Source organism: Hyla sarda, chromosome 2 (genome assembly GCF_029499605.1).
Source record: "Hyla sarda isolate aHylSar1 chromosome 2, aHylSar1.hap1, whole genome shotgun sequence".
Classification (NCBI taxonomy): domain Eukaryota; kingdom Metazoa; phylum Chordata; class Amphibia; order Anura; family Hylidae; genus Hyla; species Hyla sarda.
The window spans coordinates 30,611,707-30,627,465 of record NC_079190.1 but is presented as its reverse complement, the minus strand read 5'-3'; the positions used below and the strand labels follow the sequence as shown (position 1 = coordinate 30,627,465).

The 15,759-nt window shown below is 45.0% G+C and overlaps 2 protein-coding genes across 4 annotated transcripts in view; one reads left to right on the top strand and one right to left on the bottom strand.

The window, feature by feature from the left end:
• VSTM5 (V-set and transmembrane domain containing 5) overlaps positions 1–15,759 on the top strand; it is a 182,814-nt gene that overhangs the window by 82,050 nt on the left and 85,005 nt on the right. The gene's annotated exons all lie outside the window — the stretch shown is intronic.
• On the bottom strand, positions 13,914–15,295 carry LOC130358338 (uncharacterized). The gene is made up of 2 exons (XM_056561474.1): positions 14,732–15,295; positions 13,914–14,645 (listed from the first exon to the last, which is right to left on the bottom strand). Exons 1-2 carry the CDS (start codon positions 14,854–14,856, stop codon positions 14,045–14,047), a joined length of 726 nt encoding a protein of 241 aa, XP_056417449.1. The 5' UTR covers positions 14,857–15,295; the 3' UTR covers positions 13,914–14,044.

Here is a 15,759-nt window from a genome sequence, read left to right as displayed (position 1 = left end):
TGCGGACACGGACTTTTAATTGGTTACTAGTAGATCCAACATATTGCAGTCTGCATTGTGTGCAGGCTGCAAGATATACTACATATTCCGTACTACAATTTATGTAGCTTAATATTGGATATGATATGTTAGTAGTATAAGATGTAAAATGGTCTGTTTTTTCCATATAATTGCATGTTATACATCTGCCGTGTCCACAGCCCACATTTCCTTTATATTTCAGCCAATTTATATTGCCCTGTTCAGACTTGGGTTTACTGCTAAATAAGCTGGGTGAAAGTACTGACCCCAATGTTTGGCCTCTTCTAGGGGTTACATTAATACCACCCGTGATGACTTCTCTCAATACTGTATCTACTTCTAGAACCGGTAGGTATTTAGTTACAATTTGTTTAATAGTAGAAAACTGTGCACTATATGCAGTTACGAACGTGGGTTTTTTCTTTTTAACAGAGTTTTTGTTCTCATTCTCATTTTTATTTTTACTTGTTACCAGAGTGTTCCTATCTCTATCATGTGCTCGCTTGTTAGCTATGTCTAGATAATTTTTTGTATAGCCCCTTTCACTCATTCTTTGATTAAGTTTTTTCATTTCATCTAGAAAAATGGTATTGGACGTACAATGCTGACAAGGGGGGCAATATCATAGTTCTCGATGCTGATCTCTATGCCAAATTGAACCTCGAAATGTTGGAAAATGTGAGCATCTATAGAAAATTAAAGGAAAATCCGACACAATGGATAAAATGTAAATTAAAAAAGGTACTGAAAGAGGGGGTGGAGATGGGTGTCTTAACTGAGAAATTGGAAAAATTCCTGTATGTAGAAAATCCGACAGTCCCTGTGTTTCACTCATTGCCCAAGGTCCACAAGGGACTCTTCCCCCCACCTTTAAGACCTATTGTGGCGGGTATAGGGTCCCTTGTGGAAAGGTTGGGCGAGTGGGTGGATTTTCACCTCCAATCCCTAACTAAAATCACCCCAACGTATATAAAAGACACGGGGCACACAATCATGATGCTAGAAAATATGCAATGGGATAAAAGTTACACTTGGGTGACATGTGATGTAGTCGCTCTGTACCCTTCCATACCATGGAATAAAGGATTGGATGCACTCATTTTTTGTTTAGATCAATTCAGTACATACTCCCCTGTCCTGAAGGAATTTCTCGTATTGGCAGTAGATTTTTTATTAAATCACAATTTTTTCATGTTTGATGAGAAGTTTTTCCTTCAGGCCAGGGGAGCTCCGATGGGGGCTAAGTACTCGCCATCGTTGGCAAATTTGTATATGATATTTTGGGAAATTAATTATATTTTTACAGAAAATAATCCTTTTCTTGAGTGCATACAATGGGTAGGGCGTTATATAGACGACCTACTCATGGTATGGAAGGGTACAGACAGTCAGTTTGAACAATTTGTTCATTATATTAACAATAATGATCTAAATCTACAGTTCACTGTACAGTTGAATAAAGAAAAAATAAATTTTCTAGACGTAACTTTATATGTGGATAATGATAGGGTCATGTTCAGACCGTATCGTATACAGTGTGTATGATGGATGTATGATTGCTGTACAGTCACAGTGTATGTATAATGGATGTATGATTGCTGTACAGTCACAGTGTATGTATAATGGAGGTATGATTGGTGTACAGTGTATGTATAATGGAGGTACGCTTGCTGTACAGTGTATGTATAATGGATGTACGCTTGCTGTACAGTGTATGTATAATGGATGTATGATTGCTGTACAGTCACAGTGTATGTATAATGGATGTATGATTGCTGTACAGTCAGTGTATGTATAATGGATGTATGATTGCTGTACAGTGTATGTATAATGGATGTATGATTGCTGTACAGTCACAGTGTATGTATAATGGAGGTATGATTGCTGTACAGTGTATGTATAATGGATGTATGATTGCTGTACAGTGTATGTATAATGAATGTATGATTGCTGTACAGTGTATGTATAATGGATGTATAATTGCTGTACAGACACAGTGTATGTATAATGGATGTATGATTGCTGTACAGTGTATGTATAATGAATGTATGATTGCTGTACAGTGTATGTATAATGGATGTATGATTGCTGTACAGTCAGACTGTATGTATAATGAATGTATGCTTGCTGTACAGTGTATGTATAATGGATGTATAATTGCTGTACAGTGTATGTATAATGAATGTATGATTGCTGTACAGTGTATGTATAATGGATGTATGATTGCTGTACAGTGTATGTATAATGAATGTATGATTGCTGTACAGTGTATGTATAATGGAGGTATGATTGCTGTACATTGTATGTATACTGAATGTATGATTGCTGTACAGTGTATGTATAATGGAGGTATGATTGCTGTACAGTGTATGTATAATGGAGGTATGATTGCTGTACAGTGTATGTATAATGAATGTATGATTGCTGTACAGTGTATGTATAATGGAGGTATGATTGCTGTACAGTGTATGTATAATGGAGGTATGATTGCTGTACAGTGTATGTATACTGAATATATGATTGCTGTACAGTGTATGTATAATGGAGGTATGATTGCTGTACAGTGTATGTATAATGGAGGTATGATTGCTGTACAGTGTATGTATAATGGATGTATGATTGCTGTACAGTGTATGTATAATGGATGTATGATTGCTGTACAGTGTATGTATAATGGAGGTATGATTGCTGTACAGTGTATGTATAATGGAGGTATGATTGCTGTACAGTGTATGTATAATGGAGGTATGATTGCTGTACAGTGTATGTATAATGGAGGTATGCTTGCTGTACAGTGTATGTATAATGGAGGTATGATTGCTGTACAGTGTATGTATAATGGAGGTATGATTGCTGTACAGTGTATGTATAATGAATGTATGATTGCTGTACAGTGTATGTATAATGGATGTATGATTGCTGTACAGTGTATGTATGATGAATGTATGATTGCTGTACAGTGTATGTATAATGAATGTATGATTGCTGTACAGTGTATGTATAATGGAGGTATGATTGCTGTACAGTGTATGTATAATGGAGCCTCCAATCTAAAAAAAAAGCCTCCAATCCCCAAAAAAGTTTTAATAAAGTTTTTCATTTTGTTTGTATTGATATTTATATGAGTGTAGGTCTGTTTATGTATGTGTGCATGCAAGCAAGAGGGGCTGAAACGTCGCACTGTTTGACATGTGGAATAAATAGTTATTTTTTGGATATTTGGAGTGCCGCACCATTTTTGAAGTTATCAATTGGCTGTGATCGAGCCTGAGGAGCTGGCACCCGCCTACTGTGGTAAAGTAGTGCTGTATTTTTTGGGACATTTATATATATATATATATATATATATATCTATATAAACACACACACGCGTGTGCGGCATGAGTTTGTGCTTTAGGGTGCACACCCTAATGCAATAGACTGCGCACGCCTATGCGTACACTCCTCTACACCCCTCTGTCACCCATGTACACTCCTCTACACCCCTCTGTCACCCATGTACACTCCTCTACACCCCTCTGTCACCCATGTACACTCCTCTACACCCCTCTGTCACCCATGTACACTCCTCTCTACCCCTCTGTCACCCATGTACACTCCTCTACACCCATCTATCACCCATGTTCACTCCTCTACACCCATCTATCACCCATGTACACTCCTCTACACCCCTCTGTCACCCATGTACACTCCTCTATACCCCTCTGTCACCCATATGCACTCCTCTCTACCCCTCTGTCACCCATGTACACTCCTCTACACCCATCTATCACCCATGTACACTCCTCTACACCCCTCTGTCACCCATGTACACTCCTCTACACCCATCTATCACCCATGTACACTCCTCTACACCCCTCTGTCACCCATGTACACTTCTCTACACACCTTTGTCACCCATGTACGCTCCTCTACACCCCTCTGTCACCCATGTACACCCATCTATCACACATGTACACTCCTCTGTCACCCATGTACACTCCTCAACACCCCTCTGTCACCCATATACACTCCTCTCTACCCCTCTGTCACCCATGTACACTCCTCTACACCCCTGTCACCCATGTATGCTCCTATACACCCCTTTGTACATTCCTCTACACCCCTTTCACCCATGTATGCTCCTCTACACCCCTGTCACCCATATACACTCCTCTACACCCCTGTCACCCATGTACACTCTTCTGCACTCCTCTGTCACCCATGTACACTCCTCTACACCCCTGTCACCCATGTACACTCTTCTGCACCCCTCTGTCACTCATGTACACTCCTCTACACCCCTCTGTCACCCATGTACACCCATCTGTCACCCATGTACACTCCTCTACACCCCTCTTTCACCCATGTACACTCCTCTACACCCTTCTGTCACCCATGTACACCCATCTGTCACCCATGTACACTCCTCTACACCCCTCTGTCACCCATGTACACCCATCTGTCACCCATGTACACTCCTCTATACCCCTCTGTCACTCATGTACACTCCTCTATACCCCTCTGTCACCCATGTACACTCCTCTACACCCCTCTGTCACCCATGTACACCCATCTGTCACCCATGTACACTCCTCTACACCCCTCTGTCACCCATGTACACCCATCTGTCACTCCTCTACACCCCTCTGTCACCCATGTACACCCATCTGTCACTCATGTACACTCCTCTAAACCCCTCTGTACACTCCTCTACACCCCTGTCACCCATGTACGCTCCTCTACACCCCTGTCACCCATGTATGCTCCTCTACACCCCTGTCACCCATGTATGTTCCTCTACACCCCTGTCACCCATGTATGCTCCTCTACACCCCTGTCACCCATGTATGCTCCTCTACACCCCTGTCACCCATGTATGCTCCTCTACACCCCTGTAACCCATGTATGCTCCTCTACACCCCTGTCACCCATGTATGCTCCTCTACACCCCTGTCACCCATGTACGCTCCTCTACACCACTGTCACCCATGTACGCTTCTCTACACCCCTCTCTACACCCCTCTGTACACTCCTCTACACCCCTCTAAACCCCTCTGTCACCCATGTCCACCCCTCTACACCCCTATGTCACCCATTTCCACTCCTCTACACCCCTCTGTCACCCATGTCCACCCCTCTGTCACCCATGTCCACTCTTCTACACCCCTCTGTCACCCATGTAAAAAAAAAAAAAAAAAAAAAAGTTTGGCGCCTAATAGGTTTGTTTTGCAGGTTTAACGGTGAAGAATTGTGGGTGGAAGAAATCGTGATGATGGCCCAGATCAGATGGAGAAGAGAAGGCAACGATGCAAATTAGAGAAGACGTCATTGGTGAGTTGCTGTATAAAGCAGCACTTTAAACTACATACTCACTGATAAATAGATATAGTGCATTGCGTTTTTTACCGTTTTATCCTTTTTTTTTTTTTTTTCCTTGCTCGTCAACCTCGGTAGCGGTTCCCCGTGGAAATTTTTTTTCCAAGGTGTGCCCCGACCCGAAAAAGGTTGGGAAACACTGGTATATAGCATACATTCATATATATGGGATACAATACAGGAATATGGGTGCACTACTGTGGTAGATGTAAACAATACATTGGCTATCCCTCAACACTGATGTTAAAATTGAGACATTCGCCAGTGTATCTGTTACGCCGAGCGCTCCGGGTCCCCGCTCCTCCCCGGAGCGCTCGCTTCACTCTCCCCGCTGCAGCGCTCCGGTCACATCCTCTGACCCGGGGCGCTGCGATTCCGCTGCCAGCCGGGATGCGATTCGCGATGCGGGTAGCGCCCGCTCGCGATGCGCACCCCGGCTCCCGTACCTGACTCGCTCTCCGTCTGTTCTGTCCCGGCGCGCGCGGCCCCGCTCCCTAGGGCGCGCGCGCGCCGGGTCTCTGCGATTTAAAGGGCCACTGCGCCGCTGATTGGCGCAGTGGTTCCAATTAGTGTGTTCACCTGTGCACTTCCCTATATCACCTCACTTCCCCTGCACTCCCTTGCCGGATCTTGTTGCCATTGTGCCAGTGAAAGCGTTCCTTGTGTGTTCCTAGCCTGTGTTCCAGACCTTCTGCCGTTGCCCCTGACTACGATCCTTGCTGCCTGCCCCGACCTTCTGCTACGTCCGACCTTGCTTCTGCCTACTCCCTTGTACCGCGCCTATCTTCAGCAGCCAGAGAGGTGAGCCGTTGCTAGTGGATACGACCTGGTCACTACCGCCGCAGCAAGACCATCCCGCTTTGCGGCGGGCTCTGGTGAAAACCAGTAGTGGCTTAGAACCGATCCACTAGCACGGTCCACGCCAATCCCTCTCTGGCACAGAGGATCCACTACCTGCCAGCCGGCATCGTGACAGTAGATCCGGCCATGGATCCCGCTGAAGTTCCTCTGCCAGTTGTCGCTGACCTCACCACGGTGGTCGCCCAGCAGTCACAACAGATAGCGCAACAAGGCCAACAGCTGTCTCAACTGACCGTTATGCTACAACAGTTACTACCACAGCTTCAGCAGTCATCTCCTCCGCCAGCTCCTGCACCTCCTCCGCAGCGAGTGGCCGCTCCTGGGCTACGCCTATCCTTGCCGGATAAATTTAATGGGGACTCTAAGTTCTGCCGTGGCTTTCTTTCCCAATGTTCCCTGCATCTGGAGATGATGTCGGACCTGTTTCCCACTGAAAGGTCTAAGGTGGCTTTCGTAGTCAGCCTTCTGTCCGGAAAAGCCCTGTCATGGGCCACACCGCTCTGGGACCGCAATGACCCCGTCACTGCCTCTGTACACTCCTTCTTCTCGGAAATCCGAAGTGTCTTTGAGGAACCTGCCCGAGCCTCTTCTGCTGAGACTGCCCTGTTGAACCTGGTCCAGGGTAATTCTTCCGTTGGCGAGTATGCCGTACAATTCCGTACTCTTGCTTCAGAATTGTCCTGGAATAATGAGGCCCTCTGCGCGACCTTCAAAAAAGGCCTATCCAGCAACATTAAAGATGTTCTGGCCGCACGAGAAATTCCTGCTAATCTACATGAACTTATTCACCTAGCCACTCGCATTGACATGCGTTTTTCCGAAAGGCGTCAGGAACTCCGCCAAGATATGGACTCTGTTCGCACGAGGCGTTTCTTCTCCTCGGCTCCTCTCTCCTCTGGTCCCCTGCAATCTTTTCCTGTGCCTCCCGCCGTGGAGGCTATGCAGGTCGACCGGTCTCGCCTGACACCTCAAGAGAGGACACGACGCCGTATGGAGAACCTCTGCCTGTACTGTGCTAGTACCGAACACTTCCTGAGGGATTGTCCTATCCGTCCTCCCCGCCTGGAAAGACGTACGCTGACTCCGCACAAAGGTGAGACAGTCCTTGATGTCTACTCTGCTTCTCCACGTCTTACTGTGCCTGTGCGGATGTCTGCCTCTGCCTTCTCCTTCTCTACTGTGGCCTTCTTGGACTCTGGATCTGCAGGAAATTTTATTTTGGCCTCTCTCGTCAACAGGTTCAACATCCCGGTGACCAGTCTCGCCAGACCCCTCTACATCAATTGTGTAAATAATGAAAGATTGGACTGTACCATACGTTTCCGCACGGAGCCCCTTCTTATGAGCATCGGATCTCATCACGAGAGGATTGAACTTTTGGTCCTTCCCAATTGCACCTCGGAAATTCTCCTTGGACTTCCCTGGCTTCAACTTCATTCCCCAACCCTGGATTGGTCCACTGGGGAGATCAAGAGTTGGGGGTCCTCTTGTTCCAAGAACTGTCTAAAACCGGTTCCCAGTAACCCTTGCCGTAACTCTGTGGTTCCTCCAGTAACCGGTCTCCCTAAGGCCTATATGGACTTCGCGGATGTTTTCTGCAAAAAACAAGCTGAGACTCTACCTCCTCACAGGCCTTATGATTGTCCTATCGACCTCCTCCCGGGCACTACTCCACCCCGGGGCAGAATTTATCCTCTCTCTGCCCCAGAGACTCTTGCCATGTCTGAATACGTCCAGGAGAATCTAAAAAAGGGCTTTATCCGTAAATCCTCCTCTCCTGCCGGAGCCGGATTTTTCTTTGTGTCCAAAAAAGATGGCTCCCTACGTCCTTGCATTGACTACCGCGGTCTTAATAAAATCACGGTTAAGAACCGCTATCCCTTACCCCTCATCTCTGAACTCTTTGATCGCCTCCAAGGTGCCCACATCTTTACTAAATTGGACTTAAGAGGCGCATCAGAGAGGGGGATGAGTGGAAAACGGCATTTAACACCAGAGATGGACACTTTGAGTATCTGGTCATGCCCTTTGGCCTGTGCAACGCCCCTGCCGTCTTCCAAGACTTTGTCAATGAAATTTTTCGTGATCTGTTATACTCCTGTGTTGTTGTATATCTGGACGATATCCTAATTTTTTCTGCCAATCTAGAAGAACACCGCCAGCATGTCCGTATGGTTCTTCAGAGACTTCGTGACAATCAACTCTATGCCAAAATTGAGAAATGTCTGTTTGAATGCCAATCTCTTCCTTTTCTAGGATATTTGGTCTCTGGCCAGGGACTACGGATGGATCCAGACAAACTCTCTGCCGTCTTAGATTGGCCACGCCCCTCCGGACTCCGTGCTATCCAACGCTTTTTGGGGTTCGCCAATTATTACAGGCAATTTATTCCACATTTTTCTACCATTGTGGCTCCTATCGTGGCTTTAACCAAAAAAAATGCTGATCCCAAGTCCTGGCCTCCTCAAGCAGAAGACGCCTTTAAACGACTCAAGTCTGCCTTTTCTTCGGCTCCCGTCCTCTCCAGACCTGACCCTTCCAAACCCTTCCTATTGGAGGTTGATGCCTCCTCAGTGGGAGCTGGAGCTGTTCTTCTACAAAAAAATTCTTCCGGGCATGCTGTCACTTGTGGTTTTTTCTCTAGGACCTTCTCTCCAGCGGAGAGGAACTACTCCATCGGGGATCGAGAGCTTCTAGCCATTAAATTAGCACTTGAGGAATGGAGGCATCTGCTGGAGGGATCAAGTTTTCCTGTTATTATCTACACCGACCACAAGAACCTCTCCTACCTCCAGTCTGCCCAACGGCTGAATCCTCGCCAGGCCCGGTGGTCTCTGTTCTTTGCCCGATTTAATTTTGAGATTCACTTTCGTCCTGCCGATAAGAACATTAGGGCCGATGCTCTCTCTCGTTCCTCGGATGCCTCAGAAGTTGAACTCTCTCCGCAACACATCATTCCACCTGACTGCCTGATCTCCACTTCTCCTGCCTCCATCAGGCAGACTCCTCCAGGAAAGACCTTTGTTTCTCCACGCCAACGCCTCGGAATCCTCAAATGGGGTCACTCCTCCCATCTCGCAGGTCATGCGGGCATCAAGAAATCTGTGCAACTCATCTCCCGCTTCTATTGGTGGCCGACTCTGGAGACGGATGTTGTGGACTTTGTGCGAGCCTGCACTATCTGTGCCCGGGATAAGACTCCTCGCCAGAAGCCCGCTGGTTTTCTTCATCCTCTGCCTGTCCCCGAACAGCCTTGGTCTCTGATTGGTATGGATTTTATTACTGATTTACCCCCTTCCCGTGGCAACACTGTTATTTGGGTGGTCGTTGATCGATTCTCCAAAATGGCACATTTCATCCCTCTTCCTGGTCTTCCTTCTGCGCCTCAGTTGGCTAAACAATTTTTTGTACACATTTTTCGTCTTCACGGGTTGCCTACGCAGATTGTCTCGGATAGAGGCGTCCAATTCGTGTCTAAATTCTGGAGGGCTCTCTGTAAACAACTCAAGATTAAATTAAATTTTTCTTCTGCATATCATCCCCAGTCCAATGGACAAGTAGAAAGAATTAACCAGATCTTGGGTGATTATTTGCGACATTTTGTTTCCTCCCGCCAGGATGACTGGGCAGATCTCCTCCCATGGGCCGAATTCTCGTATAACTTCAGGGTCTCTGAATCTTCCTCCAAATCCCCATTTTTCGTGGTGTACGGCCGTCACCCTCTTCCCCCCCTCCCTACTCCCTTGCCCTCTGGTCTGCCCGCTGTGGATGAAATTTCTCGTGACCTTTCCATCATATGGAGAGAGACCCAAGATTCTCTCTTACAGGCTTCATCACGCATGAAGAAGTTCGCGGATAAGAAAAGAAGAGCTCCTCCCGTTTTTTCCCCTGGAGACAAGGTATGGCTCTCCGCTAAATATGTCCGCTTCCGTGTCCCTAGCTACAAGTTGGGACCACGCTATCTTGGTCCTTTCAAAATTTTGTGTCAAATTAATCCTGTCTCTTATAAACTTCTTCTTCCTCCTTCTCTTCGTATCCCTAATGCCTTTCACGTCTCTCTTCTCAAACCACTCATCCTCAACCGTTTTTCTCCCAAATCTGTTCCTCCCACTCCTGTTTCCGGCTCCTCGGACATCTTCTCTGTCAAAGAGATCTTAGCTTCCAAAAAGGTCAGAGGTAAAACTTTTTTTTTAGTGGACTGGGAGGGTTGTGGTCCTGAAGAGAGATCCTGGGAACCTGAGGACAACATCCTAGACAAAAGTCTGCTCCTCAGGTTCTCAGGCTCTAAGAAGAGGGGGAGACCCAAGGGGGGGGGTACTGTTACGCCGAGCGCTCCGGGTCCCCGCTCCTCCCCGGAGCGCTCGCTTCACTCTCCCCGCTGCAGCGCTCCGGTCACATCCTCTGACCCGGGGCGCTGCGATTCCGCTGCCAGCCGGGATGCGATTCGCGATGCGGGTAGCGCCCGCTCGCGATGCGCACCCCGGCTCCCGTACCTGACTCGCTCTCCGTCTGTTCTGTCCCGGCGCGCGCGGCCCCGCTCCCTAGGGCGCGCGCGCGCCGGGTCTCTGCGATTTAAAGGGCCACTGCGCCGCTGATTGGCGCAGTGGTTACAATTAGTGTGTTCACCTGTGCACTTCCCTATATCACCTCACTTCCCCTGCACTCCCTTGCCGGATCTTGTTGCCATTGTGCCAGTGAAAGCGTTCCTTGTGTGTTCCTAGCCTGTGTTCCAGACCTTCTGCCGTTGCCCCTGACTACGATCCTTGCTGCCTGCCCCGACCTTCTGCTACGTCCGACCTTGCTTCTGCCTACTCCCTTGTACCGCGCCTATCTTCAGCAGCCAGAGAGGTGAGCCGTTGCTAGTGGATACGACCTGGTCACTACCGCCGCAGCAAGACCATCCCGCTTTGCGGCGGGCTCTGGTGAAAACCAGTAGTGGCTTAGAACCGATCCACTAGCACGGTCCACGCCAATCCCTCTCTGGCACAGAGGATCCACTACCTGCCAGCCGGCATCGTGACAGTATCCTTATATGAAGGACACACCAGAGCCCGCACACCAACGCCAAGGTTTCTCAAATTTGTGCGAGACCTAACGCTAGTCCTACCTGTGCTTGATAAACAGAACAGGGGCCAGTGGGCAATTACGGCAGCATTCGGTTGACTCACAACTTCCTCCCAGATACCCTCCAGCGTGACTGAGCACACATGCAATGGGAGGAGGGAGGCAAGCTGCAAGCCCCACCTGAGTTGGCTAATATGGGTGCCTGGCCTCACAGGTGCTACCTTAATGCTGCCTTGTAGATATTCAAGGCGCATTAATGTTGGAGTTTACACACCTCCAAATATAAAATTTAAACAAATAACAAAAAACGTGGTCTCAAATGGCTGGAGGTGCTCAACCCCAAATGCGGTTGTGCATTTATACTGGGGGAGCAGATCCTGCCCTTGTAGTCCGTTGCTAGGGGCGATCCCCAGCATAAAAATGCATACAATGGAGGATGCCTGCAGCGGACTACAAGTGCCACAAGTGTGGTCAGTATATAGTATACATTCATATATATGGGGGTCAGTATATAGTATACATTCATATATATGGGGGTCAGTATATAGTATACATTCATATATATGGGGTCAGTATACAGTATACATTCATATATATGGGGGTCAGTATATAGTATACATTCATATATATGGGGGTCAGTATATAGTATACATTCATATATATGGGGGTCAGTATATAGTATACATTCATGTGTGGTCAGTATATAGTATACATTAATATATATGGGGGTCAGTATATAGTATACATTCATATATATGTGGTCAGTATATAGTATACATTCATATATATGGGGGTCAGTATATAGTATACATTCATATATATGGGGGTCAGTATATAGTATACATTCATATATATGGGGGTCAGTATATAGTATACATTCATATATATGGGGGTCAGTATATAGTATACATTCATATATATGGGGTCAGTATACAGTATACATTCATATATATGGGGGTCAGTATATAGTATACATTCATATATATGGGGGTCAGTATATAGTATACATTCATATATATGGGGGTCAGTATATAGTATACATTCATGTGTGGTCAGTATATAGTATACATTAATATATATGGGGGTCAGTATATAGTATACATTCATATATATGGGGATCAGTATATAGTATACATTCATGTGTGGTCAGTATATAGTATACATTAATATATATATGGGGTCAGTATATAGTATACATTCATATATATGGGGGTCAGTATATAGTATACATTCATACATATGGGGGTCAGTATATAGTATACATTCATATATATGGGGGTCAGTATATAGTATACATTCATATATATGGGGGTCAGTATATAGTATACATTCATATATATGGCGGTCAGTATATAGTATACATTCATATATATGGGGGTCAGTATATAGTATACATTCATATATATGGGGGTCAGTATATAGTATACATTCATATATATGGGGGTCAGTATATAGTATACATTCATATATATGGGGTCAGTATATAGTATACATTCATATATGGGGGTCAGTATATACTATACATTCATATATATGGGGGTCAGTATATAGTATACATTCATATATATGGGGGTCAGTATATAGTATACATTCATATATATGGGGGTCAGTAAATTCATTTGTGGGGACAAGTATATAGTAAATTTTTATGTGGGGTCATTATTAGTGTTGAGCGGCATAGGCCATATTCGAATTCGCAATATTTCGCGAATATATGGACGAATATTCGTCATATATTCACTTAATTTGCATATTTGGAATATTCGCGTTATATTTTCGCATAAGCAAAAATTATCATAAACAAAAATTTGCATTGGCGAAAGTTACCATATGTGAAAAATTAGCATAAACGGAAATTTGCATATGCAAATTTTCCCATATGCGAAAATTTGTACGCCAGTCTCACACAGCAGTATTAGAGCCTTCTTTACACCACACAAGCTGGAAGCAGAGAGGGATGATCACTGTGATGTGTACTGTGAAAAAAAAAACAATATTCATAATTTCGAATATATAGTGCTATATTGGTGAATATTCGCGAATTCGCGCATTGCGAATATTTGCGAGCAACACTAGTGTTGACCACCAGACGAAGGGGCAGCCGACACGCCCCCTCAAAAAAAGCGCTATGGCAGAGCCAGAGATATCCAAAGGCAGCGCTGCATCAGTCCCCCAAAAAATGTGAGTTCCTGGATTTAAATATCTATATTCAGGATGGCTGTTCGCATACTGCCAACTATTTTAAGGAGGTGGATGCAAACAGATACCTCGACTTTAACAGTTGCCATCTTAAATAATGGAAGAAGAACATTCCATTCGGTCAAATGAAAAGAATCCGAAGGAATTGTTCTTCCACACAAAAATACCTACAACAACTAGATAACCTGGAGGATTGTTTAAAACAAAAAGGGTATCCCAAACCCCTTATACAAGGAGCACGCCAGAGAGTGGACGAATTAGAACAAAGTGCTTGCTTGAAAAATAATAAACAGGGTAATGCAGAGGGGGGTTATAATGATGAATTTGATTCTGTTTTTCTAACTAGGTATTACACTTCACACACCAATATTTTTTTATTATTTTTTTTATTTTTTTTTTGTATAGGTAATATCACCAGCTCATATTATTGTGTCATAATTACTGGCACCATATGTAGTCCCCCAGTTATTCTTCTTTAGATGTTTTCCGTGTCCTGTGCAGTATCTCTCCCAGAAGTCCACTTGATGGCCCACGTGGTGGTCTACACCCCGAAGTCATCAATTTTTACTCTAAGAGAGAGTGTGCAGCTGTTTCTGGAGACGGTCAACAATAACCTCTGCATGGTGGAATAATAGGTCACGATGTTTATCAGGATCAGTAGAAGCATCACCCACTCGATGATTATGATGGGGATTTCACGGATCTCGTCCCAGTCTTCATCATTATAGAATAATTCCTTTAATGTTTCATATCCAAAATAGAAAATTACACAGACAAAAGTCAGGCCACAGCAGGTGCATCTACTATGGTGGATGACTTTTTTTGCTCCTGGTAATTTATACATCTGGATGGACTGCCCAAGGTAGTATAAGGCTTCACATGTAATGGAAATTATCGTGCTGACAAAGTGTATCCTGGGATATTCTTCGGGGGACAATACATGCATAACAGCTGTGGAAAAACAGGAGGCCCACACAATGGCCAGCAGGATCCTCTGGATCAGGACCTGATGACCCCTGAACTCTTCAGTATGCATAACCATATACTTATAAATAAGAAAGGTTAGTACCAAAGTGCCAATGGACGTCCCTATGAATCCAATTCTGAATAATATGCTTTCGGGAAAGAAATTTCCCACGTCACTGTGAAGGAAAAGAAACCAATGTTATTATGGATATTTCCTCACTCCCAACCCATGAAATAAGAATCATATGCTTGTTTGTCTTACCTGATGCTCATCAGTGGCGAGGCTGCATGGCCGAGGACGACCTTCATGATGTAGCTGGTGGCAAGCCAGGCCGCACACCAAAACGCCAACAGGAGGGGGACGAACCCCAGTCCTTTTAGCTCCATTTCAGACAAGTAGAAGAAGAAGACGCTAATCTCACTATTCTCACTAATCGCACTGGAACTGACTGAAGGCTCGGGCGGCTGTCAGTAGAATGTCAGGACTCCAGCTGTCTATGACATCACATGTGACATGTCAGAATGACTGCTTGTTTCTTTGAGCTGCCATGATTTAGTATCTGCTATAGACAGAACCTGATGTTTTTACTATGGACCTTACAGACCCCAGAACCCAAGTAATTAGTGCAGGGGCTCCATTTTGATCATCTCATATTTCACATTATTTGAGTTCCAGGGCTCAGATACATTTGCACCCTCTATAGCAGTGGTCTTCAAGCTGTGAACCCCCAACCGCTGCAGAACCACAACTCCCAGCATGCCCAGACAGCAACTTCGCATAAGGAAATAGTCTAATTAAACTTTTCTTATATATAGAATCCCTGAAATCTCCAATCTCTCCTTTTATTGCTTTATGATCTGTGTTACTTATTTGTAAAAAACAATGTTTCTGATTGTCTTCCCCCCACACACTTATGGGCTATCTCTTCAAACGACTTTATTTGACCTAAAGCGTATAATTGATTTACATAAATAAGCCCCTTTTCATCCAAAAGAGTGAATCTTTAATTTTAAGGAATTCTTTAAGTGCTTTATTCGACCATAATGAAGTAAAGTCAAATCTCCATGTAATTTTAAAAATTTTTAAGTTTCTCCCATACTTAATTATATAGATATGCATGGGTGTAGTGAGTATCCCAGCTTCCAAAATCTCAAAAATATCCTTATAACGACCCATTAGGGTATGTTCACACTACAGTGTGTGAATGGAATCTCCGCTCGCTGAATTAAGCGAGCGAAGATTCAGACTGGCAGCCGGCGGCGGCGGTAGGACCGGGCGGCACTGAGCCG